Source organism: Nerophis ophidion, linkage group LG11 (genome assembly GCF_033978795.1).
Source record: "Nerophis ophidion isolate RoL-2023_Sa linkage group LG11, RoL_Noph_v1.0, whole genome shotgun sequence".
NCBI lineage: Eukaryota > Metazoa > Chordata > Actinopteri > Syngnathiformes > Syngnathidae > Nerophis > Nerophis ophidion.
In genome coordinates this window covers 66114670-66141374 of record NC_084621.1, presented here as the reverse complement: position 1 = coordinate 66141374, position 26705 = coordinate 66114670, and the positions used below count along the sequence as shown (strand labels likewise).

At 43.0% G+C, this 26705-nt stretch overlaps 2 protein-coding genes across 4 annotated transcripts in view; one reads left to right on the top strand and one right to left on the bottom strand.

The window, feature by feature from the left end:
* Nucleotides 1-7585, top strand: part of LOC133562373 (NIPA-like protein 2) — a 76995-nt gene extending 69410 nt beyond the window's left edge. For all 3 annotated transcript variants that reach the window (XM_061916528.1, XM_061916527.1, XM_061916529.1), the window contains 3 exons: nucleotides 6812-6875; nucleotides 6951-7048; nucleotides 7404-7585. In XM_061916528.1, the coding sequence (XP_061772512.1) occupies nucleotides 6812-6875; nucleotides 6951-7048; nucleotides 7404-7510 (269 nt within the window). In that variant the 3' untranslated portion in view covers nucleotides 7511-7585. The remainder of the gene's footprint in view (nucleotides 1-6811; nucleotides 6876-6950; nucleotides 7049-7403) is intronic.
* A 2751-nt stretch (nucleotides 7586-10336) lies between these two features.
* Nucleotides 10337-26705, bottom strand: part of pop1 (POP1 homolog, ribonuclease P/MRP subunit) — a 34581-nt gene continuing 18212 nt past the window's right edge. Inside the window, exons 12-16 of the mRNA XM_061916526.1 lie at nucleotides 25796-25917; nucleotides 25497-25688; nucleotides 21891-22045; nucleotides 14442-14639; nucleotides 10337-11214 (exon numbers count right to left, since the gene is read on the bottom strand). Of these exons, the coding sequence (XP_061772510.1) occupies nucleotides 10587-11214; nucleotides 14442-14639; nucleotides 21891-22045; nucleotides 25497-25688; nucleotides 25796-25917 (1295 nt within the window). The 3' untranslated portion in view covers nucleotides 10337-10586. The remainder of the gene's footprint in view (nucleotides 11215-14441; nucleotides 14640-21890; nucleotides 22046-25496; nucleotides 25689-25795; nucleotides 25918-26705) is intronic.

The window sequence follows — 26705 nt, the reverse complement described above, 5'->3', positions numbered from 1 at the left end:
AGCGAATAGCTATTGACGCTATTCGGCCATGTTTGCCTTAGCATCGCCGGTAAAATGTGCAGACCAACGATCGGAAGTTTCGCATCTTGTGACATTGGATCAACTTAAATCTGTCGATTGGTAAGTGTTTGTTTGACATTAAATGTGGGTGGAAGGAAACGCTGGATGCAAATACAGCTACAAATTGTCATACAGCTAGCCTAAATAGCATGTTAGCACCGATTAGCTGGTCCTGGTCCTCTGATTTTGTGCTTCAAACATTAAAGGGGAACATTATCACAATTTCAGAAGTGTTAAAACCAATAAAAATCCATTCCCAGTGGCTTATTTTATTTTTTGAAGTTTTTTTTTTTATTTTACCCGTCCCAGAATATCCCTAAAAAAAGCTTCAAAGTGCCTGATTTTCGCTATCTGCGAAGCCACTGTCCATTTCCCTGTGACGTCACATAGCGATGCCAATACAAACAGATGGTGGATAGCACAGCAAGATATAGCGAAATTAACTCGGATTCAGACTCGGATTTCAGCGGTTTACGCGATTCAACAGATTAGGCATGTATTGAAACGGATGGTTGGAGTATGGAGGCAGATAGCGAAAACGAAATTGAAGAAGAAACTGAAGCTATTGAGCGAATAGCTATTGACGCTATTCGGCCATGTTTGCCTTAGCATCGCCGGTAAAATGTGCAGACCAACGATCGGAAGTTTCGCATCTTGTGACACTGGATCAACTTAAATCCGTCGATTGGTAAGTGTTTGTTTGGCATTAAATGTGGGTGGAAGGAAACGCTGGATGCAAATACAGCTACAAATTGTCATACAGCTAGCCTAAATAGCATGTTAGCATCGATTAGCTGGCAGTCATGCCGTGACCAAATATGTCTGATTAGCACATAAGTCAACAACATCAACAAAACTCACCTTTGTGATTTCGTTGACTTTATCGTTGGGAATGCATCTGCTTTGAGTTTTGCAGGATATACAGACATTCTTGCCATCTCTGTCGTAGCATTGCCGGTAAAAACCAAACGAGGGACTTTCGCATCTCTTGACACTGGAGCAACTTAAATCAGTCGATCGGTATGTGTTTGTTTGGCATTAAATGTGGGTGGAGGGAAAGGCTGGATGCAAATATAGCTACAAATGAGGCATAACGATGCAATATGTACATACAGCTAGCCTAAAAAGCATGTTAGCATCGATTAGCATGCCGTGATAATCGATGCACATTCTACGAAAAGCAACTTGAATCCGTCCCTGATCGTGTTGTTACACCCTCCGACAACACACCGACGAGGCATGATGTCTCCAAGGTACCGCAAAACAGTAGAAAAAACGGAAAATAACAGAGCTGATTTGACTTGCTGCGTGTAATGTGGTAGAGAAAATGGCGTTGACTACCTAGGTGACGTCACTTTCTGACATCATTGCTCTGAAAGCGATAATTAGAATGGCGTTTAATTCGCCAAAATTCACCCATTTAGAGTTCGGAATTCGGTTAAAAAAATATTTGGTCTTTTTTCTGCAACATCAAGGTATATATTGATGCTTACATAGGTCTGGTGATAATGTTCCCCTTTAAGTCAGCCAAACATGACATGAATGCAACACGCATGTCGCTGCTGAAGCCTCGCATGTTGCCATTACCAGACGACTCCAAAAGAGAAGGATGGACTGGTTTGGCTGTGAGAAATAAATATTCTCTTCCAAGGAGTGAAGCTTGACACAAAGTGTTACAATAATATAAAAAAAATGTCATTACAAAAACAGGGTGTCCCCGTTCCGCAGCCCTCCTGATGACCCAGCCGGCCAAAATCGTGGAAACATATTGGATGGTCACGGCACTCAAAGTAGGGTCTACTTTTGCTATGCTAGCAGGAGCTGTGGCAAGAGCTGGCAAGAATGCAAATCAACCTGCAGGGCAACTGATAACCGGCTCCGCCGAGCTTATCATGCCTCAGCTTTAGCAGCCAGGCTGGCAAGCACCAATTCCCTGTTGCTGCTTTGAATCGAAAGTCTGCTGCAAGATGTTTCTTTAGCAGCCCCGAGTGGTAAAATGGCTAAAATGCTTGACACAAAGGACATGTAGCTGCGGGCAACCAGTGCACATGTTCAGGTTTTTGGTCACTCATTGGCCTCAGTGCGATGCCAAGTCTGCCGGCTTCAGTGCTGCCAGGAGAGATTTTTGGTCCAGCCTCTGAGACATCCTTGGAACAGTCTTGTAGGGCGAGGGAGCTGACGCGCTCTGTGGGATGTACCAGCCTTACATTAATGCCATCTTGTTAGTGATTCCCAAAGCCCAAAAAAAGTCTGCGGGCTATAGAGCGTTTTCCGTTCGGGCTCCAGTACTCTGGAATGCCCTCCCGGTAACAGTTCGAGATGCCACCTCAGTAGAAGCATTTAAGTCTCACCTTAAAACTCATTTGTATACTCTAGCCTTTAAATAGACTCCCTTTTTAGACCAGTTGATCTGCTGTTTCTTTTCTTTTTCTTCTATGTCCCACTCTCCCGAGTGGAGGGGGTCCGGTCCGGTCCGGTGGCCATGTACTGCTCGCCTGTGTATCGGCTGGGGACATCTCTGCGCTGCTGATCCGCCTCCGCTTGGGATGGTTTCCTGCTGGCTCCGCTGTGAACGGGACTCTCGCTGCTGTGTTGGATCCGCTTTGGACTGGACTCTCGCGACTGTGTTGGATCCATTGTGGATTGAACTTTCACAGTATCATGTTAGACCCGCTCGACATCCATTGCTTTCCTCCTCTCCAAGGTTCTCATAGTCATTATTGTCACCGATGTCCCACTGGGTGTGAGTTTTCCTTGCCCTTATGTGGGCCTACCGAGGATGTCGTGGTGGTTTGTGCAGCCCTTTGAGACACTAGTGATTTAGGGCTATATAAGTAAACATTGATTGATTGATTGATCTCAGGTGCACCAGACCCCAGTCGGCTGGCGGCCGTTTGTATCGCTGACGGTTATTGGCCCACTGCTTTACGCGTCACCTTGCTCACTGGCGCCAATGTACTCACTGCCCTGGGGCTCTGAATACACTGAAGTCAGGGTACAGACTCCAGTTCCGGATCAGAACACCACTTTTTCTGGAATTATGCTACCTTCTTAAGCAACATGACATATATTCTGTCCATTGTGGCAGAGATCTTGGCAATAACACCCGTACCCGGCCGTAAGATGTGCCAATGGTTTTAGTCGACCTTCTTACTGGTTACAAAGAAGAACGGACGTCTCTGTCCTATTTTGAACTGAAAGCAGAGGTTTCCAAAATGGGGCCCATGGCCAAGTTTGGCCCACCGTGTTGTTTCGTTTGGCTGCTTGGCAGAGGGCTTCACGGTGGAAGAGGGGTTAGTGCGTCTGCCTCACAATACGAAGGTCCTGCAGTCCTGGGTTCAAATCCAGGCTCGGGATCTTTCTGTGTGGAGTTTGCATGTTCTCCCCGTGAATGCGTGGGTTCCCTCCGGGTACTCCGGCTTCCTCCCACTTCCAAAGACATGCACCTGGGGACAGGTTGATTGGCAACACTAAATTGGCCCTAGTGTGTGAATGTGAGTGTGAATGTTGTCCGTCTATCTGTGTTGGCCCTGCGATGAGGTGGCAACTTGTCCAGGGTGTACACTGCCTTCCGCCCGATTGTAGCTGAGATAGGCGCCAGCGCCCCCCGCGACCCCGACAGGGAATAAGCGGTAGGAAATGGATGGATGGATGGATGCTTGGCAGAGGCTGTTGAGCCGCATGACGGCAACATCCCAGGTGATTCCCCAGGTATTGCTTCATATGGGGCCATTGCAGTGTTGGCTTGCCAGGCACGAGGGCAGCCTCAACAAGGATGGTCTGAGTGCTAGCTCCCAGCAATTACATGGTGGACTACAGCCCTTGGCCCAAGGAAGGAGTTCCACCGAGCCCTGAGTGCTCAAGGGCGACCATTACGGATTCCTCAGAAGCAGGCTGGGGGAGAATCTATGGGAGCACTTTTAGAGGGGGGTTCACATCATCCTGCTAGAACTGGAGGCAGTGAATCGGACCTAGGTGTATTTCCGTACCGTGATTCGGGTAAGTATGTGTTGGTTCAAAGCAACACTTCAAACATGGTTGCCTACATCAACCACCAGGGAGGTCTGCGGTCATGGACCCAACACGACCTAGCAGATAAACTCTCATGCTCAAGATGGACCTGATTTGTCTCACTGGAGATAATCCATTATCCGCTGTAGTACTCAGTAGCGGGGCCTGTGTGACGCTGGTGGTGGGCACTCTTGCAGCCTGGTGGCTCAGGGCCTTCTGTATGCGTTTCCTTCCTTTCCCCTCATACAGCCATTCTGGCCAAGCAGGGGATGGTGAAGGCCAGGGTTCTGCTTGTGGCGCAGATTGACCACATCAGACTTGGATGGCGACCTTGCAGAGGCTGCGGTCAGGAACCCCAAGGTGTCTCCCAGTCAGGCCAGAAATGCTGTTGCAGGCTCGAGGGCAGCTCCAACACCAGAACCCGGGGATTTATAGGCTGCATTGTCTGGCCCCTAGACGGGGTCTGCATTGTAGCTTCAATCCTGCTGTTATGGCTACCGAGCAGGCAGCCAGAGCTCCCTCTGCCAAGGTGATTTTCTCTGGTAGAAAGAAACAATTTTGCAGAAAAGGGCTGTAACCTTGTCTCCTTTGGAACACGGAGGATCCTCTAACTTTTACAGAAACTGCAGGAGAAAGGTTGGAGATAATGCACATTATGGGGCTACATGGCAGTCATACCTGACCATCACATCCATATTGAAGATAGGACAGTGGGCTCACAGCCCCTCTTTAGCCAGTTTTTCAACATATATGACCACCAAAGTCCTACAGGGTCCCATCGTGGGATTTGCAGTTAATGCTGTGGGCTCTGTCGGAGCCTTCTTTTGAGCCTTTGCCCAAATTGGGGCTGAAGCTTTTCCTCAAAACAGCCGTTCTCCTAGCCGTAGGTTCAGCAAAGCGGGTCTCTGAAGTGCATGCCCTGTCTGTGCATCCGTCTGGTCTGAGAGTAGGAGGAGAAGGATCTGCCATCTCTCTCCTACCTAATCCAGTTATTTTTTTACAAAAGACGTTGCCTCGCTCTTTTGTGTTGAGGCACTTGGTTCTGGAACCCTTTCATCCTCCTCCCCATGAATCTGCTGAAGCAGTCCAGTTGCACTTAGTCTGTCCGGTCAGGTCCCTGTGGGTGTACATTGACCGCACATAGATCAGCTTTTTGTGTGCTATGGGGAAGCTAAGCTGGGCCAAGCCCTGTCAAAGTAGCACTTGGGCCGCTGGGTTATTGAGGCCATACCGCTGCCCTATGATGGTGCTGGGGTCCCTTCATTTAGGGGAGTGGTGCCCCAACCCCATCACAGGGATGGCTGCCTCTTGGGAGCTCTTCAAGGGGGCTCTCTCTGAGGACATTTGTTCGACGGCCGGTTGGAACTCGCTTGAGACCTTTGCAAGGTTTTACAGGCTAAATGTTGCTCCATCGATGGCCTCTGCCGTTCTGGGTCTGGAAGAAGGCAAAGTGAACTGTGCTTTTCCTGCCATGCCGAACCATGGTTTTAAGGTTGGTATTCACCCGGTAGTTGTATTTTATTGATTAAGAAGTTTCAATCAATCAATCGTTTATTTATATAGCCCCAAATCACAAATGTCTCAAAGGACTGCACAAATCATTACGACTACAACATCCTCGGAAGAACCCACAAAAGGGCAAGGAAAACTCACACCCAGTGGGCAGGGAGAATTCACACCCAGTGGGACGCCAGTGACAATGCTGACTATGACAAACCTTGGAGAGGACCTCAGATGTGGGGAACCCCCCCCTCTAGGGGACCGAAAGCAATGGATGTCGAGCGGGTCTAACATGATACTGTGAAAGTTCAATCCATAGTGGCTCCAACACAGCCGCGAGAGTTCAGTTCAAGCGGATCCAAGACAGCAGCGAGAGTCCCGTCCACAGGAAACCATCTCAAGCGGAGGCGGATCAGCAGCTTAAACCGATACAGGCGAGCGGTCCATCCTGGGTCTCAACTCTGGACAGCCAGTACTTCATCCATGGTCATCGGACCGGACCCCCTCCACAAGGGAGGGGGGGACATAGGAGAAAGAAAAGCAGCGGCAGATCAACTGGTCTAAAAAGGAGGTCTATTTAAAGGCTAGAGTATACAGATGAGTTTCAAGGTGAGACTTAAGTTTCTGTTTATGAGAACTTTTTTTTCTCAGTTGAAAATGGTTTCTGCATCGGCCTTTGACTGTTCAATCACAACCTGAGGCTTTCCTCAATAAACAGTGCTCTGAACCGAACTGTTCTTCGAATAGCTTTTGGCCTCACATCACCTCCTTCCTGACCTTATTTGGTACTCATACGATGGTTTGTTGACCTGATATGAATTAGAACGGATGGTTACGGAACGCAACTGTGGTTCTATGAATTAAGGTCAACACGCCAGCTCGCAGCGTCATTCCGAGGGCGGGTTCAGCCTCAGTCGGAGAAAAGATACAGAACATGGTGGTCGCACAGCTGAACTTATAGACCCTGACATGGTGTTGTCTGCTGAACAGCTCACCGTCGGAGAGAGTGACCATACAATGGCGTGTTGACCTTTTTTTATAGAACTACGGTTACGTTCCGTAACTGTCCCATCCAAATAAATCATTAAAAACCCAAAAGTTTAAAACTTTGTTTGTGGTCCTGTTAAATATGTACTGTAAATTCTTCTTGCAAGCATTATTTATGACCTGCCTTCCACTAAAGACTCTCTCCTGCAGGACTTATTGATGTTGAATTTTAACGCTCCATTTTGCATTCCAGGTATAATCTTTTACCAGGAATTTGAAGGCTTGGCATTGTTGAATATTTTCATGTTCCTCTTTGGGTGAGGACCGACTATAAAACAGCTTCTGCTTATCAATAGTTCAAATGGACTGAAGTGGCCCCTTTCTGTTTTTAGGTGTATTTTGTCTTTCCTTGGAGTTTTCCTGATAGCCCGAAACAGACCGAAAGCAAAGCAACAAGACGCTAACACTATTGCGACGGATATGGTCCCAGGTGGGTTTTGAATAGTTTATTATCTCAAAGCTTTCTCTTGATTTCACAGGTGTCATAGTTGTGACGACTTCAGTGACAATCTACTATGTAAATAGTCATGATAATAAAGAAAACCCATTGAATGAGAAGGTGTGTCCAAACTTTTGGCTTATACTGTAGATTTATTGCTGACGTCTTTATTAGTGGAGTCCTTCTGGATCCTGTGTGTGTATAATCACACAGGGTTGAAAGAGCCAGTCAAAATATTTAACTTGTTGGCGGACATCCTCTATCGCTCTGTGTCAGGTGAAATGTTGACATTTCTAGGATGGAAGAGTTCAAAGGCAAAATGAGAGTTTCGCTTTGTTATTCACAGGAAGAAGACACGGGGACAAAGTGCAGCCTGAGGCGAAGACTCGAACGTACGGATCACTGGCAGACAAACTCATGTGTCACAGGGCTGGGAAAACCGACGAGTCTTAGGAGGACTTTGAGGAAGTGTGTGAACATACAGTGGGGCAAAAAAGTATTTAGTCAGCCAGCGATTGTGCAAGTTCTCCCACTTAAAATGATGACAGAGGTCTGTAATTTTCATCATAGGTACACTTCAACTGTGAGAGACAGAATGTGAAAAAAAATCCAATAATTCACATTGTAGGAATTTTAAAGAATTTATTTGTAAATGATGGTGGAAAATAAGTATTTGGTCAACCATTCAAAGCTTTCACTGATGGAAGGAGGTTTTGGCTCAAAATCTCACGATACATGGCCCCATTCATTCTTTCCTTAACACGGATCAATCGTCCTGTCCCCTTAGCAGAAAAACAGCCCCAAAGCATGATGTTTCCACCCCCATGCTTCACAGTAGGTCTGGTGTTCTTGGGATGCAACTCAGTATTCTTCTTCCTCCAAACACGACGAGTTGAGTTTATACCAAAAAGTTCTATTTTGGTTTCATCTGACCACATGACATTCTCCCAATCTTCTGCTGTATCATCCATGTATCCATTTTGGTACAAACTCAACTCGTCGTGTTTGGAGGAAGAAGAATACTGAGTTGCATCCCAAGAACACCAAACCTACTGTGAAGCATGGGGGTGGAAACAACATGCTTTGGGGCTGTTTTTCTGCTAAGGGGACAGGACGATTGATCCGTGTTAAGGAAAGAATGAATGGGGCCATGTATCGTGAGATTTTGAGCCAAAACCTCCTTCCATCAGTGAGAGCTTTGAATGGTTGACCAAATACTTATTTTCCACCATCATTTACAAATCTTTAAAATTCCTACAATGTGAATTCCTGGATTTTTTTTTTCACATTCTGTCTCTCACAGTTGAAGTGTACCTATGATGAAAATTACAGACCTCTGTCATCATTTTAAGTGGGAGAACTTGCACAATCGGTGGCTGACTAAATACTTTTTTGCCCCACTGTAGGTGCATCATTGCAAAAACTTTTCTTTCCTACGTTTTGTTGTTGTTGCAGGATTATTGGATGAACATCGCTCAAAATAAGAACTTAGTAACTTAGTATCAGCTTGTTCAGGTGGAAATCTTGACGAGTCCAATGTGTGTCAACTTGTACAGTAAAGGACAATGATTAGGTCTACACATCAAATAAAAAGCACTTTTGTCCAGATGGTGGAGTCAAAACAAGTGTTTCGTAAAAAGCAGCATCTCTAAACCCTATGCAACACTCGTCTGCAGAACACCTTCCCTCAAGTAAACCTCAGACCAGCACATAAAAACTTACGGGGTTGCCAAGCAACCAAACCTACCAACCAAAGGACGCGAAAGCTAAATATTTAATGTTTAAGTGCAAGTTCAGTTCCTTAAAAGGGGAACATTATCACCAGACCTATGTAAGTGTCAATATATACCTTGATGGTGCAGAAAATAAGACCATGTTTTTTTAACCGATTTCCAAACTCTAAAAGGGTGAATTTGGCGATTTAAACGCCTTTCAATTGTCCGCCTGTCGGAGCAATGACCTTTCACCCGTGACGTCACATCGTGAAGCGACCCGCCATTTTCTCAAACACATTACACACACCAAGTCAAATCAGCTCTGTTATTTTCCGTTTTTCCGACTGTTTTCCCGTACCTTGGAGACATCATGCCTCGTCGGTGTGTTGTCGGAGGGTGTAACAACACGATCAGGGACGGATTCAAGTTGCAACAGTGGTCAAAAGATGCGAAAGTCCCTCGTTTGTTCCGCACACTTTACCGACGACAGCTATGCTACGACAGAGATGGCACAGAGATGTGTGGATATCCTGCGACACTCAAAGCAGATGCATTTCCAACGATAAAGTCAACAAAATCACAAAGGTGAGTTTTGTTGATGTTATTGACTTATGTGGAGTGTGCTAATCAGACATATTTGGTCACAGCATGACTGCAAGCTAATCGATGCTAACATGCTATTTAGGCTAGCTGTATGTACATATTGCATCATTATGCCTCTTTTGTAGCTATATCTCAGCTTTCCCTCCACCCACATTTAATGCCAAACAAACACATACCAATCGTTGGTTAGAAGGCGATCGCCGAATTCGTCCGGGCTTCCTCCCGTGCCGCTGTCTGTCGTGATATGGCTCAAAAGGCGTGGCGGGAGAGTGGCTGTGCGCAACCCGAGGGTCCCTGGTTCAAATCCCACCTAGTACCAACCTCGTCACGTCCGTTGTGTCCTGAGCAAGACACTTCACCCTTGCTCCTGATGGGTGCTGGTTGGCGCCTTGCATGGCAGCTCCCTCCATCAGTGTGTGTGTGAATGGGTAAATGTGGAAGTAGTGTCAAAGCGCTTTGAGTACCTTGAAGGTAGAAAAGCGCTATACAAGTACAACCCATTTATCATTTATTTAAAAGCTTCTGTTTCTTCTTTAATTTAGTTTTCGGTACCTGCCTCCACACTCCAACCATCCGTTTCAATACATGCGTGATCTGAATCGCTTTCGCCGCTGAAAACCGAGTCTGAATCCGAGCTAATATCGCTACACCTTTCTGTGCTAACCGCCATGTTTGTTTGTGTGGTCAGGCTGTGACGTCACAGGACAATAGACGGGTGGATATAACGACGGTTAAATCAGGCACTTTGAAGCCGTTTTTTGGGATATTGCGTGATAGGTAAAATTTTGAGAAAAACTTCGAAAAATAAAATAAGACACTGGGAAGTGATTTTTATTGGTTTTAACCCTTCAGAAATTGTGATAAAGCTCCCCTTTAACTTAAACTGCCTGTTGTGTCATTTGGTGTTTACAAGTGACAGCTGGTTCCCCACTTTACACAAAATGTTTTCAGTCTGGATAGATGCATTTAAAACATTTATTTGAACAGCAGATAGGTTCAAATAATTATACACACAAACATGATCATATAGCTATAGAGCATCCAGTTAACTGAAAGGAAAATGTTCAGATTAGGTTCAATCCTCGAGTGCTAAAATAACAAAAATAATTCTCATGCATGTTGGTCTACAGCAGACATCATGTCGTCAAAACTTGAAGATTTGCGTAAAAACAAAACATGATACAAAAATACTGTTTTGTTCTGCGTGAAGCTCAAACTTCGATGTTGACTTTAGCAAAGCGGTAGTGGAGAGACGACGGGTTGCGTAGCAGAAGTGTTCCTCTGTGTTCCAGCGGCTGACTGATGAGGGTGTGAATGAGGGCACTGACGCTCACAAAGCCCAGAGCCTCGCCACATCCTGCTGACAGGGAGAAGTCGCCCTGAGTCACCCAGCCCAGCGTCGCCCGGGAGCAGTGAGAGGTGACGTTTGGCAGCGGGTTGGGCCACACTCCTGGCACCGGGTCACAGTCCGAGGTCACGTCTCGGCTCTCAGGCAGAGCAGGAGACCGAACGTCCTTCTTGGTACGCTTCTTACTGGGCTTGATTGTACTTTTAAAAGTGTCCTTGTGGAGGCGCTCCTGAGGCCCGCTGCTGCCGGGACCTTTGCTGAGCAGCTTCAGGTCCTCTGATGTGGGCGCACTAACCAGCGCATGGAGGTCTGGGCGGCCCTTGGACAGCAGTGACAGACGGACCCACACCAGACTCATCCCGTGCCTTGCTAGGAAAGTCAGCCTGGCCGCCTGGTCCAGAGGTGCCGTTTCCCTCCCACGGCACGACCTTTGACCTTTGGATGAAGTGGGTTTGCACCAAGCGGACAGCAGCCTCAGTGACTTTATGTTTCTGGGACACAAGGTGAGTTACAATGAAGACGACCAGAACAGATCCAACACGTCTCCATCCTCCTGACAACTAGTGTCCTCTGTAGTGGACATTTATTTGTTCATTTTATCTGTTACACATGTTGGACAACAGTAGGCCTATTATGCATGTCCACTGAAGAGGACACGTTCATCTTTTTATAGTCCAACACAATCCACATTTTTAATATGCATCATAATTATCGTTGCCAGCAATTATCAATCAATGTTTACTTATTTTAGCCCTAAATCACTAGTGTCTCAAAGGGCTGCACAAACTACACTTCAACTTAAAAACAGCTTAAGCCCATTGCATCCATCCATTTTCTGCCCATTATTCCCTTTGGGGTTGCGGGGGGCGCTGGTGCCTATCTCAGCTACAATCGGGCAGAAGGCGGCGTACACCCTGGACAAGTCGCCACCACATCGCAGGGCCAACACAGATAGACAGACAACATTCACACTCACATTCACACACTAGGGCCAATTTAGTGTTGCCAATCAACCTATCCCCAGGTGCATGCAATTATCACTACACTTCAACTTAAAAACAGCTTAAGCCCATTGCAGACAGTTAATAATAGAGAGGTTAGTGATTTTCATGCCCACGATAGTTCTCTGTTTGCGTTTTACAGTCCGAAAAGTATGTTAGTCACTTAAAATCCTTTCATTTTCTCCAAACTCGACAGTGCGCCTCATAAGTCTGTGTGCCAAATGTACGGAATAATTTCGGTTGTGCTTACCGACCTCAAAGTAATTTCATTTGGTACATGGTGAAATAAGTATGACCAGTAGATGGCAGTCACACATAAGAGAAATTCAAGGAAATACAATAACCTTAAAATGCTGAGGGGAGCTTAAGTGGGGCTAAACAGATTTGTGACAGGGTTATAACCCTCCGTAACCCAGGTGTAGCACCGCCAGTGTACAGGAAGTAAAAAGTTGTTCTGGGACACCCCTAAAGTCACACAATCATTGATGGCTAACTTGTTGTCATCTATTATGATTATTCACAATTATTACAATCAACTTTATTATTTACATCTAGACAATTGGTGTTTCATGCTCAACATAAAATTTTTTGCCACATTTTGAGCAAAACGTTTGCGCACTCCTGGTCGAGTACTGCCATTGTAGAACACTTTCTACTGCCATTGACCACCAGATCCACCAAGTGGGATTAATCGGCATTAACTCTAAAGGCCTTAGTGGCCACATGCGTGGACAGCACCTTTAAAGGCCTACTGAAAGCCACTACTACCGACCACGCAGTCTGATAGTTTATATATCAATGATGAAATATTAACATTGCAACACATGCCAATACGGCCTTTTTAGTTTACTAAATTGCAATTTTAAATATCCCGCGGAGTTTCTTGTTGAAAACGTCGCGGAATGATGACGCGTGTTTGTGACGTTATTGGTTGGAGGGGACATATTAGCCCAGCACCACTTACGGCTAAAAGTAGTCTCTTTTTGGTGTTTTAGCAAGTTGGACATTTATTCCGTATTTTGTTTATAGTCATATCAAATAAAGATGTATCAAATAGACAAATGCAACTTAAATTGGTATTTTACAAAATACCAAAAAAGGACATTTTTCTTAATATCTCATTGACAAAATGATTCAACCCCCTAGTTACATGCATCTTTAGTACTTAGTAGAACACCCTTTGGCAGTAATGACATCCTTCAAAGGTGATACATAACCGGACACAAGCTTCTTGCAACCATCTACAGGTATTTTAGCCCATTCCTCTTGGGCAAAGGCCTCCAGTTCATTCATATTCTTGGGCTTGCGTGCTGCAACTGCCTTCTTCAAGTCCCACCACAGCTTTTCTATAGGATTTAGGTCTGGCGACTGTGAAGGCCACTCCAGAGTCTTCCAGCCCTTCTTCTGCAACCACTCTGATGTTGATTTGGAGGTATGCTTGGGATGGTTGTCCTGTTGGAAGGTCCAACGTCTCCCAAGCCTCAGCTTCATCACTGACTTCATGACATTTGCAGCTAATATATCCTGCTAGGAAATAGAATTCATAATGCCTTGAACGCGCTGGAGATTCCCGGTACCTGAGGCAGAGAAACAGCCCCAGAGCATGATTGACCCCCCACCATGCTTAACAGTAGGCAAGGTGTTCTTCTCTTTGTAAGCTTCATTTTTTCTCCTCCAGACATAACGTTGATTCATAGGCACAAAGAGTTCCACTTTTGTCTCATCACTCCATAGAACAGTTTCCCAAAACCTTTGGGGTTTTTCCAGATGATTTTTGGCATACTGGAGTCTATTTTTCTTGTGCCTGGTAGTCAGAAGTGGGGTGCGCCTGGGAGTTCTGGCATGGAGGCCTTCATCTCGTAGTGCGCGCCTTATTGTCTGGGACGAAACCTGCGTTCCCACCTATGCAATGTCCTGTTGTAGTTCCTCAGCTGTTACCCGGGGGTTTTTCACCACTGTACACTTCAAAAACCAGACAGCAGTTGCACACAGCATCCTCTTTCTACCACACCCAGGTAGTGTTTCCACTGTGCCTTTAGCTTTAAACTTGCGAATTATGCTCCCAACTGTGTCTCTTGGAATGTGTAATGTCTTTGCTATTTTCTTATATCCATATCCTTTCTTATGAAGAGAAATTACCTCCTCTCTCGACTTCTTTGACCACTCCCTGGACTTCACCATGTTGCAAATACACCATTGACCATCTACAAGAAGCTGAGCATCACAGTCTTTCAATCAGTTTAATTGTTGCTCGTTATGGTTCTAATCACATCTACAGGTGTTTTCAACACCTGATTAAAAAGACCTTATTCAAATTCTGTTTATAAGAGTTATGATCTTAAAGGGGTTGAATAATTTTGTCAATGATATATTAAGAGAAATGACACTGTTTGGTATGTTACAAAATATAATGTAATTCAAGATGCATTTGTCTATTTAATGCATCTTTATTTGATATGACTATAAACAAAATACGGAATAAATGTCCAACTTGCTAAAACACCAAAATTGTGTGGGGGTTGAATAATTTTGATCACAACTGTATCTCTGGCACGTTGCAATAAAAGAGGCACTGCTTAGTACAAAGGAACATTCATCAGAACTAGATGCGGTACATAAAGTCCACTAGGAGGTGAGTATTGTCTGCGGCTGCATGCTAAAAATCGAGCAAGTTTCCTTGGACAACATGACAAAAGGAGGGAGACAACACAATATACCTGAGGACAGTGAAGAGTGTAGGAGGTGATGTCATCTCCGACTCTACCACTGATGTGCTTTCAGTCTGACTGGCTCCTTTCCTTGCCACCGCCTCATTTCCGATAAGATCCCACTCCTCAGCCAGCTGTTGCCAAGGGCAACAGAATGGGGCCAGGCAGCCATGTTTAATGTAATTGCTTCTTTTGGCAGACGGATATCTAGAGCAGAGGGCAAAAGGTCAAACCTTTTCAAAACCGCATTGATGCCAATCTACAGACAAACTGAGTAGTCAGCATACAACTTTATTATCAATCAATCAATGTTTATTTATATAGCCCCAAATCACAAATGTCTCAAAGGACTGCACAAATCATTACGACTACAACATCCTCGGAAGAACCCACAAAAGGGCAAGAAAAACTCACACCCAGTGGGCAGGGAGAATTCACATCATCTATCATTAACTATCATCTTATGTTAAATTCCACAAGTTGAAATTAAGAATCTTTATTTTTATTTTTAAAGACCATGCAGGTTTTTCCCCAGATTGCCAATACACTTGTGGCGGTGGGGGCGTGGCCAATATGACGCCATCATATAATTTGCATATTCTGTGATGATGCATATATTTCCTTTAAAAACGCTAAAAATAGTATACATGTTTTCTTATATCGTAAAGCTGTAGTTTTTGTTCCATCCATCCATTTTTCTACCGCTTGTCCCTCTCAAGGTTGCGGAGAAGCTGGAGCCTATCCCAGCTGCATTTGTTGCTTCTTATCGTACAATGTACTTTGTTCAACATTTAAGTTTTTAAAACTTATCCAATTCTCTTAGTGACTTTTGCCTAATTAATAACGACTAACAAATGTATTATATTTTTCTACTGTTATTATAGACTGTGCTCGTGTTAGATTATTTCTGTTGTCATCAAGATCCAAGGCTGGGAGGTGGCAATAGTGGGGCAGCATATGTACCTGGGAGTCCATTCGAACAGCAGACTGGACTGGAAGGACAACTGCAATGCTGTTTACAAGAAGGGCATGAGCAGACTTTTTCCTGAGGAAGCTTAGGTCCTTTAATGTGTGCAGCAAGCTGTTGGAGATCTTTTATCAGTCTGTTGTGGCCAGTGCCCTGTACTTTGCAGTGGTCTGTTGGGGGAGCAGCACCAGCAAAACGGACTTAAACCAGATTGATAAACTGATCCGGAAAGCCGGCCAAACTATTGGTTCACAGTTGGAGGCGTTTGTGTCAGTGAGGGACAGGAGGACACTGGACAAACTGCTGGCCATCATGGACTATCCTGCCCACCCAATCCAGACAATTGAGGGACAGCGGAGTTCATACTCCAACAGGCTCCTTCAGCGTCCTTCCCGCACTGTGGGATTCAAGAACTCCTTCATTCTGCACTCCATCCAGCTTTATAATCACTCTCCATACAGCAATAGATGATATCTGCCTATTACCTGACACCTTCTATGTCAGCTACTTCTCTTCTATTTTCTGCTGGATTTACTCTCTATTTTATGCTGGGACGGCCACATATACTGTAATATTGCACATGGTAATTGGTATATATGTTATAGCAGGGGTCGGGAACCTTTTTGGCTGAGCGAGCCAAGAAAGCCAAATATTTTAAAATGTATTTCGGAAAGAGCCATAACACTGAACACAACTAAACGCATGCATTTTTAAGTAAAACCAACATTTCTTCTCTTATTCTTTGGAATAACATTGTTATTCTGATGCTAACTGTGGAGGGGACGTGGCCTGTGGGCCTGCAGCGAAGCAGGGTGTGCCAGGACCGGCCTCGAAATCAGCGACAGGTGCGTAGATGGCCCATCTGGGCCTTGTTATCTAATCACCTGTCGCTCTGTTATAAGCAGCAGCCAGGAGGAGGGACGGGGTTGAAACTGGAGACTGAGCGCGAGCGAGAACTAAAGAGAAAAAGACAATTGCTGGAAAGCAACTGAGAGACTTATTCAATCAATCAATCAATGTTTACTTATATAGCCCTAAATCACTAGTGTCTCAAAGGGCTGCACAAACCACAACGACATCCTCGGTATATATTGAAAAATAAAACAATATTGTAACCCTAAAACAGGCTCTCATGTCGGTGCTTGGTGGTCTGAAGAACCCCCAGGAGGGCAAGCCCCACACTAACCAATAATAAATAAATGACTTCTTACCATTAACGCAACTTCTTGAACATAAAAAAGCATGAGAATGTTTTATATTTTGAAGGTTATTTTTAACAAGTGGAATTATTCATTACTTATCGTGTCAAGCGATGTCAGCTCAGATTTATCCGAGAGCCAGATGCAGTCATCAAAAGAGCCACATCTGGCTCACGAGCGAGCCATAGGTTCCCTACCCCTGTGTTATAGACATAATATATCTGTATATACAATATACTGTACTCATTAAGTATATATTCGCATATATGTTATATTGCTATATTTAGTCCATTTAAACCTGCATTGTCCTTTCCATCCTCACACTTTCCATCATTGTAACTGAGATACTGTATTGAACAATTTCCCTTCTGGATCATTAAAGTTAGTATAAGTCTAAGTCTAAGACGAACAGCAAACCTGACTTTACACTTACTTTACAATGCTGCTCCAGCCTTTTGTCCTTAAAAGCCGCTACTGTTCTTTTAAAATATTTGCACATTTTGTAGATGGCTGTCTGTGGATACACGTGTGTATTGGATACGTCATCACAACATCCTGTTTCGGAGCTCGGTTTCAGTGATGAAAGTCTTTTTTCACTGGACAAATTTTTGGTGCATCACGAGTCAATAATAGTGTGCAAATAATAGGTTATATATTTCCAGTCGTACAATGTACTGCTTAAATGTGTTTTCGTGTAAAAATAAAGAAAAGAAAACATTTTTAAAAGGTGTGGTGCTTTTTATTTTAATGAACTAAATTTAGGATCAATACTGACAAAAAAGTACAAGGACAGAAAGGACAATCAGAGGCCAGGAATGAATATATTGATTGCTATTTTACATTGGAAAATAAAATGCTTAACCTTTATAAAAACATAAAATAATTGTTTGGAACTCTGAAATGACAATTGGCAAACATTGCAACGGCCATTTCTCTCATTGTCCCAAAAAATTCCAATGCTCTAAAGCAGGGGCGCTCACACTTTTTCTGCAGGTGAGCTACTTTTCAATTGACCAAGTCGAGGAGATCTACCTCATTTCTATTTATAATTTATATGTATTTATTTATGAAAGAGACATTTTTGTTAACAAGTTAATGGTGTTTAATGATAATACAAGCATGTTTAACACACATAGATTCCTTTCTTTCATGAAGACAAGAATATAAGTTGGTGTATTACCTGATTCTGATGACTTGCATTGATTGGAATTAGACAGTGGTGCTGATAACGTCCCCATTTTCAAATGGAGGAAAAAAAAAGTCCTCCTTTCTGTCCAATACCACATGAAAGTGGTTGGATTTGGCATCTCATTTGTCCAACTTGCATACTGGTTTTTAAACACTTTGTTATGAGAGTAGCATATGTGTGTGGCCCTTTAATGTCTGGCAGCAGGTGAGTGACGTCAGTGACTGTGCGGGTGGGCAAGCAAGTGAGAAAGCGGTCGCTGAGGGCGGGGGAGAAATACATTGGCATCAAACTCCGTAGCTTGCTGGCTTGTGCACGCTAGCTTTCTGAGACTCTTATTTTGTTAGCACAGGCAGGATGAAACAGGTCTTTTATGGTGAAGACAGGAACTGTGCAGTCGGTCTTTAGAGTTTTGACAGTAGGTACGGAGTCTCTAGAAATAAAATGTGTTTCTCTGCGTCCGCCCTGTTAGTGATTTTTTTCTTAAATATGAGCTCGCAGCAGCCAGCGTCATCTCACAAGATCCTCGGGTGCCGAGAATGTCAAACAACTGACGAAAGTGAAGTCTTGGTATGATTGATGATTGCTCATTTTTATGTCTATTTTTTAATGCCTGGCTTGAGATCGACTGACACACCCTCCGAGATCGACCAGTCGATCGCGATCGACGTAATGCCCACCCCTGCTCTAAAGTTTTACAACGTGCTTCATTTGGAGTGTTTTCATGTACTAGCAACCAGAAAGTCGGCCATAGTGGAGGAAAGCGCAACAAAACATTGTCTGTTAGCACCTCTGCTAAAGCTAAAGAGAAGCCTTTTTGCAGTGTGTTCAGCTGTCAGAACTGAGCAATCAGAACTAAATCATCAGAAGAACTACCGTCTGCAGTCTGCACAGACAGAATAATCGTCTAAAAAGATAGGAGATTATGGATTGCAAGCCTCAAACAGAATTTAGATGTAAATGTGGATAGCATTTAAATGTGCTGAGCTCATTTTATATCAGTTATGTATTTCACCTGCTATTAGTGGATGCCTTGCAAATATCGTGCCAATAAACAAGAAGTAGTTATTTCTTTAGCAAGACAAGATGACATTCACATATCTTCCTTGCTTTCAGGGTCCTCACTCAAACAAACTGATTGAAGGCCGACAACCTTTAAAGCTTTTAATGGCAATCGTTGTACAAGAGTTTGGAAAAAAGACGAGTACTGGTAGCAGTTTACAATGTTTGAGCAGCTGAATTGATATTACTGGAAAAAATAAATATGTATAAAGTAAGAGTTATACTGCTGTGAATGCACTACTATGAGTTATTAGGCTAGAGCAGTGGTTCTCAAATGGGGGTACGCGTCCCCCTGGGGGTACTTGAAGGTATGCCAAGGGGTACGTGAGATTTTTTACAAATATTCTAAAAATAGCAACAATTCAAAAATCCCTTATACATACATTTATTGAATAATACTTCAACAAAATATGAATGTAAGTTCATAAACTGTGAAAAGAAATGCAACAATGCAATATTCAGTGTTGACAGCTAGATTTTTTTGTGGACATGTTCCATAAATATTGTTTATGTTTAAAATATTCTTTTGGGTGAAGAAATGTTTAGAATTAAGTTGATGAATCCAAATGGATCTCTATTACAATCCCCAAAGAGGGCACTTTAAGTTGATGATTACTTCTATGTGTAGAAATCTTTATTTATAATTGAATCATTTGTTTATTTTTCAACACGTTTTTAGTTACTTTTATATCTCCGTTTCCAAATAGTTCAAGAAAGACCACTAAAAATGTGCAATATTGTGCACTGTTACACAATTTAATAAATCAGAAACTGATGACATAGTGCTGTATTTTACTTCTTTATCTCTTTTATTCAAGCAAAAATGCTTTGCTCTGATTAGGGGGTACTTGAATTTAAAAAAATGTTCACAGGGGGTACATCACTGAAAAAAGGTTGAGAACCACTGCTCTAGAGCGTGTGCTTACTGTATGTGATAGAATGATTTCACTAGTAAACAACTTATATGGATCCTTTTCAGCAATTGGCCCTACTTTCCCCACATATCGCTTCCTTGTGGGTGTTAAGTCCATCCCTGTACTGATCTGCAAGTGTTTGAGGTGTTTTAGAATCTTTCAACACTTTACTAGATTTTGGACTTTTTCCATTCACACTGCATTCACATTCACAGCAATGTTTACAGATGCTGCCTTTCACGATCCCGACCAGAAATGCAACATAGGAAAACACGTAAAACTTAAATTTTGCATTGACTTGTTTGTTCTGGAGCACAAATTGGAGAACTTGCACCTGGCCATTTTACAAAAATACCTTGGCTTTGCTTTTGTAATCTCCACTGCTAGCTAAACTCAGGTGTACAGCGCCGCATACTTGCTGGTCTGGTCGGGGTCAATAAATTCTGCACAGGTACTTAAGATCTGTCTTTCTAGTTATTAAAAGCACCCTCAAAAATTTAAACAAATAAAAGCCAGACTGAAGTTTATGCATTTGTTTTGAATAAACATGAAGTTTAATATACAGTATCTAAAAGACATTTCATTGTCAGTCTTATTTTATCTCCTCCAAACAGCTCAATTTTTGTTTCATCTGACCACAGAAGGTCTTATCTTTGTCCATGTGATGTCAGATAAAAAAAAATGTTGCTGTTTGGCCACAATACCCAGCAATATGTTTGGAGGAGGAAAGGTAATCCTTTTAATCTCAGGAACACCACACCTACAGTCAAGCATGGTGGTGGTAGTATTATGCTCTGGGCCTGTTTTGCTGCCAATAGAACTGTTGCTTTACAGAGAGTAAATGGGACAATAAAAAAAGATTACCTCCAAATTCTTCAGGACAACCTGAAATCATCAGCCCAAGGTTGGGTATTGGGCGCAGTTGGGTGTTCCAACAGAACAATGACCCCAAACATGTCAAAAGTGGTAAAGGAGTGGCTAAATCAGGCTAGAATTAAGGTTTAAGAATGGCCTTCCCAGAGTCTTGACTTAACCATATGGACAATGCTGAAGAAACAAGTCCATGTTAGAAAACCAATAAATTTAGCTGAACTGCACCAATTTTGTCAAGAGGAGTGGTTAAAAATTCAACCAGAAGCTTGTGGATGGCTACCAAAAGCGCCTTATTGCAGTGAAACTTGTAACCAAATATTAACATTGCTGTATGTATAATTTTGACCAACAGATTTGGTCACATTTTCAGTAGACCCATAATAAATTCATAAAAGAACCAAACTTCATACATGTTTTTTGTGACAAACAGGTATGTGCTCCAATCACTCTATCACAAAAAAATAAGTTGTAGAAATTACTGGAAACTCAAGACAGCCATGTGTATGTAAACTTTTGACAACTACTGTATGAACATATACATACATGTATAAAGTATGTGCATGCTTTATAAAATAGATAGATAGTACTTTTATTCCTTCAGGTGAGTTCCCCTGTTAATGTTCTGTACTCAGTGATTTGTATATTTTACCTTTCTGTTTTTAATATGTACAGTACTTTTGGGAAGTGGTGGCGGTTTTTAAATATCCATCCATCCATCCATTTTCTACCCCTTATTCCCTTTGGGGTCGCTGGTGCCTATTTCAGCTACAACCGGGCGGAAGGCAGCGTACACCCTGGACAAGTCACCACCTCATCGCGGGGCCAACACAGATAGACAACATTCACACACTAGGGCCAATTTAGTGTTGCCAATCAACCTATCCCCAGGTGCATGTCTTTGGAAGTGGGAGGAAGCTGGAGTACCCGGAGGGAACCCACGCAGTCACGGGGAGGACATGCAAACTCCACACAGAAAAATCCCGAGCCCGGGATTGAACCCTGACTACTCAGGACTTTCGTATTGAGAGGCAGACGCACTAACCCCTCTTCCACCGTGAAGCTTTTATAAATAAATAAACCTTGAATGAAATTTTGACCAAATTGAAGAGATTTTTGGGCCTTAAATTCAAACAATTTGGATTTTAAGGATACACTATAAGAACTGTACTTTCATTAGACTACTAGAATGCTTCTTGTACTCCCATGGAAAAAAGGAGAGGTGCTTTTCAATAACCCATCATTTAATATTCAACTGACCTTTTAAACTTTTCAAGCAGCATGGACTCCTGCTCCTCCTGGAAACGAGCTCCTGCGGGGCAGTCCGGGTAGTCATGGGGGAAGTGGGGGGCACCTTTATTCCGAGAGTGTGTCAGACTCATTTTTAATCCACCAAAGCGCATTCCTCGGTACACCTGGCAGGATGACAGGGTAATGAGTGAACACTGGATTTGGTGCTTCATGATACAAAAACAAAATCAATCGAGGGGGGCTTTAATCTGGCCTTCATTTCAAGGTTGATTTAACATTGAAGCTCACAGTCATTAGACCCTGAATTTAATCTATGTAGCAACATCTCTGTATGGAGCGTGCATGTTGCCACATTCTTTTCAGTTAGTTCCGAAAACATGGATGTTATGCTAATTACAGACTAAACGTGTCCATTAGGGGTGTGGGAAAAAAATCGATTCGAATATGAATCGAATTGTTTACGTTGTGCGATTCAGAATCGATTCTTGATTATTAAAAAATCGATTATTTTTTTTTTTTTTTTTAATAAATAAAACATTTTTTAATCAATCCAACAAACCACTACACAGCAATACAGCAATACCGCAACAATGCAATCCAATTCCAAAACCAAACCTGACCCAGCAACACTGCAATAAACAGAGCAATTGAGGAGACAAACACGACACAGAACAAACCAAAAGTAGTGAAACAAAAATGACAACAGTATCAATATTAGTTATAATTTCAGCATAGCAGTGATTAAAAATCCCTCATTGACATTATCATTAGACATTTATAAAAATAATAAAAAAGAACAATAGTGTCACAAAGGCTTACACTTGCATCGCATCTCATAAGCTTGACAACACACTGTGTCCAATGTTTTCACAAAGATAAAATAAGTCATATTTTTGGTTTGTTTAATAGTTGAAAAATGTACATTATTGCAATCAGTTGATAAAACATTGTCTTTTACTATTATAAAAGCTTTTTTATTTTTTAAATCTACAACTCTGCTGGCATGTCAGCAGACTGGGGTAGATCCTGCTGGAATTCTATGTATTGAATGAATACAGAATCGTTTTGAATCGGAAAAATATATTTTTTGAATCGAGAATCGAATCGAAAAAAATCGATATATTATCGAATCGTGACCCCAAGAATCAATATTGAATCGAATTGTGGGACACCCAAAGATTCACAGCCCTAGTGTCCATAGTTGTGAATGTTCTGTGATTGAGTGACAACTTGTTTAGTCAACTGGGACAGGCTCAAGCTACTGAAAAAAAGTGGTATAGAAAATGAATGTGAGGGGGTCCGGTCCGATGACCATGGATGAAGTACTGGCTGTCCAGAGTCGAGACCCAGGATGGACCGCTTGTCGGGACCCAGGATGGACCGCTTGCCTGTGTATCGGTTGGGGACATCTCTACGCTGCTGATCCGCCTCCGCTTGGGATGGTTTCCTGTGGACGGGACTCTCGCTGCTGTCTTGGATCAACTTTGAACTGAACTCTCGCGGCTGTGTTGGAGCCACTATGGATTGAACTTTCACAGTATCATGTTAGACCCGCTCGACATCCATTGCTTTCGGTCCCCTAGAGGGGGGCGGCATGGCGTAGTGGGTAGAGCGGCCGTGCCAGAAACCTGAGGGTTGCAGGTTCGCTTCCCACCTATTAACATCCAAAATCACTGCCGTTGTGTCCTTGGGCAGGACACTTCACCCTTGCCCCCGGTGCCGCTCACACCGGTGAATGAATGATGAGTGAATGGTGGTCGGAGGGGCCGTAGGCGCAAACTGGCAGCCACGCTTCCGTCAGTCTATCCCAGGGCAGCTGTGGCTACAAATGTAGCTTACCACCACCAGGTGTGAATGAATGATGGGTTCCCACTTCTCTGTGAGCGCTTTGAGTATCTAACAATAGGAAAGCGCGATATAAATCTAATCCATTATTATTGCCCACATCTGAGGTCCTCTCCAAGGTTTCTCATAGTCAGCATTGTCACTGGCGTCCCACTGGATGTGAATTCTCCCTGCCCACTGGGTGTGAGTTTTCCTTGCCCTTTTGTGGGTTCTTCCGAGGATGTTGTAGTCGTAATGATTTGTGCAGTCCTTTGAGACATTTGTGATTTGGGGCTATATAAATAAACATTGATTGATTGATTGATTGATTTAACATTTTCACATGGCTTTCTGAAACAATACCTAGACAAGTAGCCAAATACATCACATTTCTATAGAACAAAAAAAGGAATGTAGTTTAAAAAAACTCACAAAAACTTCGCATGTCCTTGGTTTTCTTATCCCTGTTGAGTGGAAATCAGCACCAACATGCATGCTAACACTTTATAGACCAAATTATTGAACCAGTAGCACAGGACTTTCAAAGGCGTACAGAAAGCCACTACTACCGACCACGCAGTCTGACAGTTTATATATCAATGATGAAATATTAACATTGCAACACATGCCAATACAGCCTTTTTAGTTTACTAAATTGCAATTTTAAATTTCCCGGCAGTTTCTTGAAAACGCTGTGTAATTATGACATGTACGCAAGACGTCACGGGTTTTTAGGAAATATGAGCGCTGCACACACACACACACAGCTAAAAGTTGTCTGCTTTAACCGCATAATTACACAGTATTTTGGAGATCTGTGTTGCTGATTATTTTGCAATTTGTTCAATTAATATTGGAGAAGTCACAGTAGAAAGATGGAGTTGGGAAGCTTTAGCCACACAAACACACGGTGATTCCTTGTTTAAAATTCCTGGAGGTGAAACTTTCCTACGGATCAGACAAGCGATCGTGAATCACGACGAAATGTCAACCAGCAGGTTTCGGTGAGAAAATTGTGGGAAAAAGTCGCTTCTTATCGGGGATCAGCTGAGCTTGTGCCGTCAACTCCACTGAGACACTGGCGTCAAGACACCCGTGGAGACACACCTCCGACTATCAGGTACTGTTAAACTCACTAAAACACTAACAACACAATAGAAAGATAAGGGATTTCCCAGAATGATCCTAGTAAATGTGTCTAAAACCATCTGAATCCGTCCCAATTTTATTCTTTTTAACTTTTTTTTTTTTCTAGTCCTTCTCCACCAATATCATAATCCACAAATCTTTCATCCTCACTCAAATTAATGGGGAAATTGTCGTTTTCTCGGTCCAAATAGCACTTTTTGTTGGAGGCTCCCATTAAAAACAATGTGAATATTTTAGGAGCCCCCACACTTGTGACGTCATCGTCTGGGACTTCCGGTAAAGACAAGGCTTTTTTGTCAGCACCAAAAGTTGCGAACTTTATCGCCGATGTTCTCTACTAAATCCTTTCAGCAAAAATATGGCAGTATCACGAAATGATCAAGTATGACACATAGAATGGACCTGCTATCCCCGTTTAGATAAGAAAATCTCATTTCAGTAGGCCTTTAATGACTTCCCATTATTTTTTTTAAATTTAATCCCAACGTTGCAGTATCCACTTTATGAAAACTTGCTACAAAATATTTAAGTGCATTTTTTCTTGTTTTTCACAGTCCATCTCGGTGAGGCGACACACTGCTAATCATTGTGTACTTTACATGCGACAGTGTACTAAGGAAGATGGGAGTTCATGGTACCCACCAGTGGGATCCAGAATGCCATGCCCCAGCCTTTAGGAAGAAGCAGGTCCCATCCAGCACCCCAGGAGTTCATCTCATGTCCCACCTGCTTGCCAGGCTGGTGAACCAGCAGGATGGGGATTCGACCCTGCAGAGGAGTGGGAGTAAGCCTGGAACCAGGGACGAGGACCTCGCTCCTCATGCGGTTCAGCTCCTGTTAATATGTAAAGCCACAGGGTACATTTTCATAAAGCAATGTGAGTCATGGAGTGCACAAAATATGACCAAGTTTAATAACTTCAGAATTAAATTTTCTGATACCTGTTCTGAGATTTTATTGTCAGTAACATTGTTGCGCACAGACCGTTCCCACAGGAAGCTCTGACAACAGTGTTCTGGTACACCACGCAAGGACATTTCCTCTCTCTTTTTCTCATCCACCTCTGGAAGAAATGTACATCAAACACACAGTATGGACTTTGGCATCATAAGCACATCTTGAATATGCGCTCAATTCTGATCCATTAACTTCTACGTTCAATGGTTAGTATTTAAAGGGGACCTATGATGATCATTGTATTTTCTGACTTATAAATGTAATTGGTGGAGACTTGTATTAAACAAAGCAAAAGCGTGAAATCATACGGTTCATGCTGCATTTTTGCGTGATCTTTCACACAATTTTAGGGTTTTGCAGTCAGCGAGGTAAACATACTTATTCAGACATTAAGTTGAGCCCTCAGCTAGAGGGCTTTGAGGAAACACAAGAAAGGATAAAGTATTATTTTCATCTAAACTGGGCATGCGCACAATAACGGATATCAAAATGCAGCGCTACAAATGCTGTTAAAGGGGAACATTATCACCACACCTATGTAAGCGTCAATATATACCTTGAAGGTGCAGAAAAAAAGACCATATATTTTCTTAACCGATTTCCGAACTCCCAATGGGTGAATTTTGCCGAATTAAACGCCTTTCTGTTTATGGCTCTTTTGGCGAAGACGTCAGAACGTGACGTCACCGAGGTAATACAGCCGCCATTTTCATTTTCAACACCAGGTCACAGCTCTGTTATTTTCCGTTTTTTTGACTATTTTTTTGGAACCTTGGAGACATCATGCCTCGTTGGTGTGTTGTCGGAGGGTGTAACAACACTAACAGGGAGGGATTCAAGTTGCACCACTGGCCCGAAGATGCGAAAGTGGAAAGAAATCTGCCGCCAGACCCC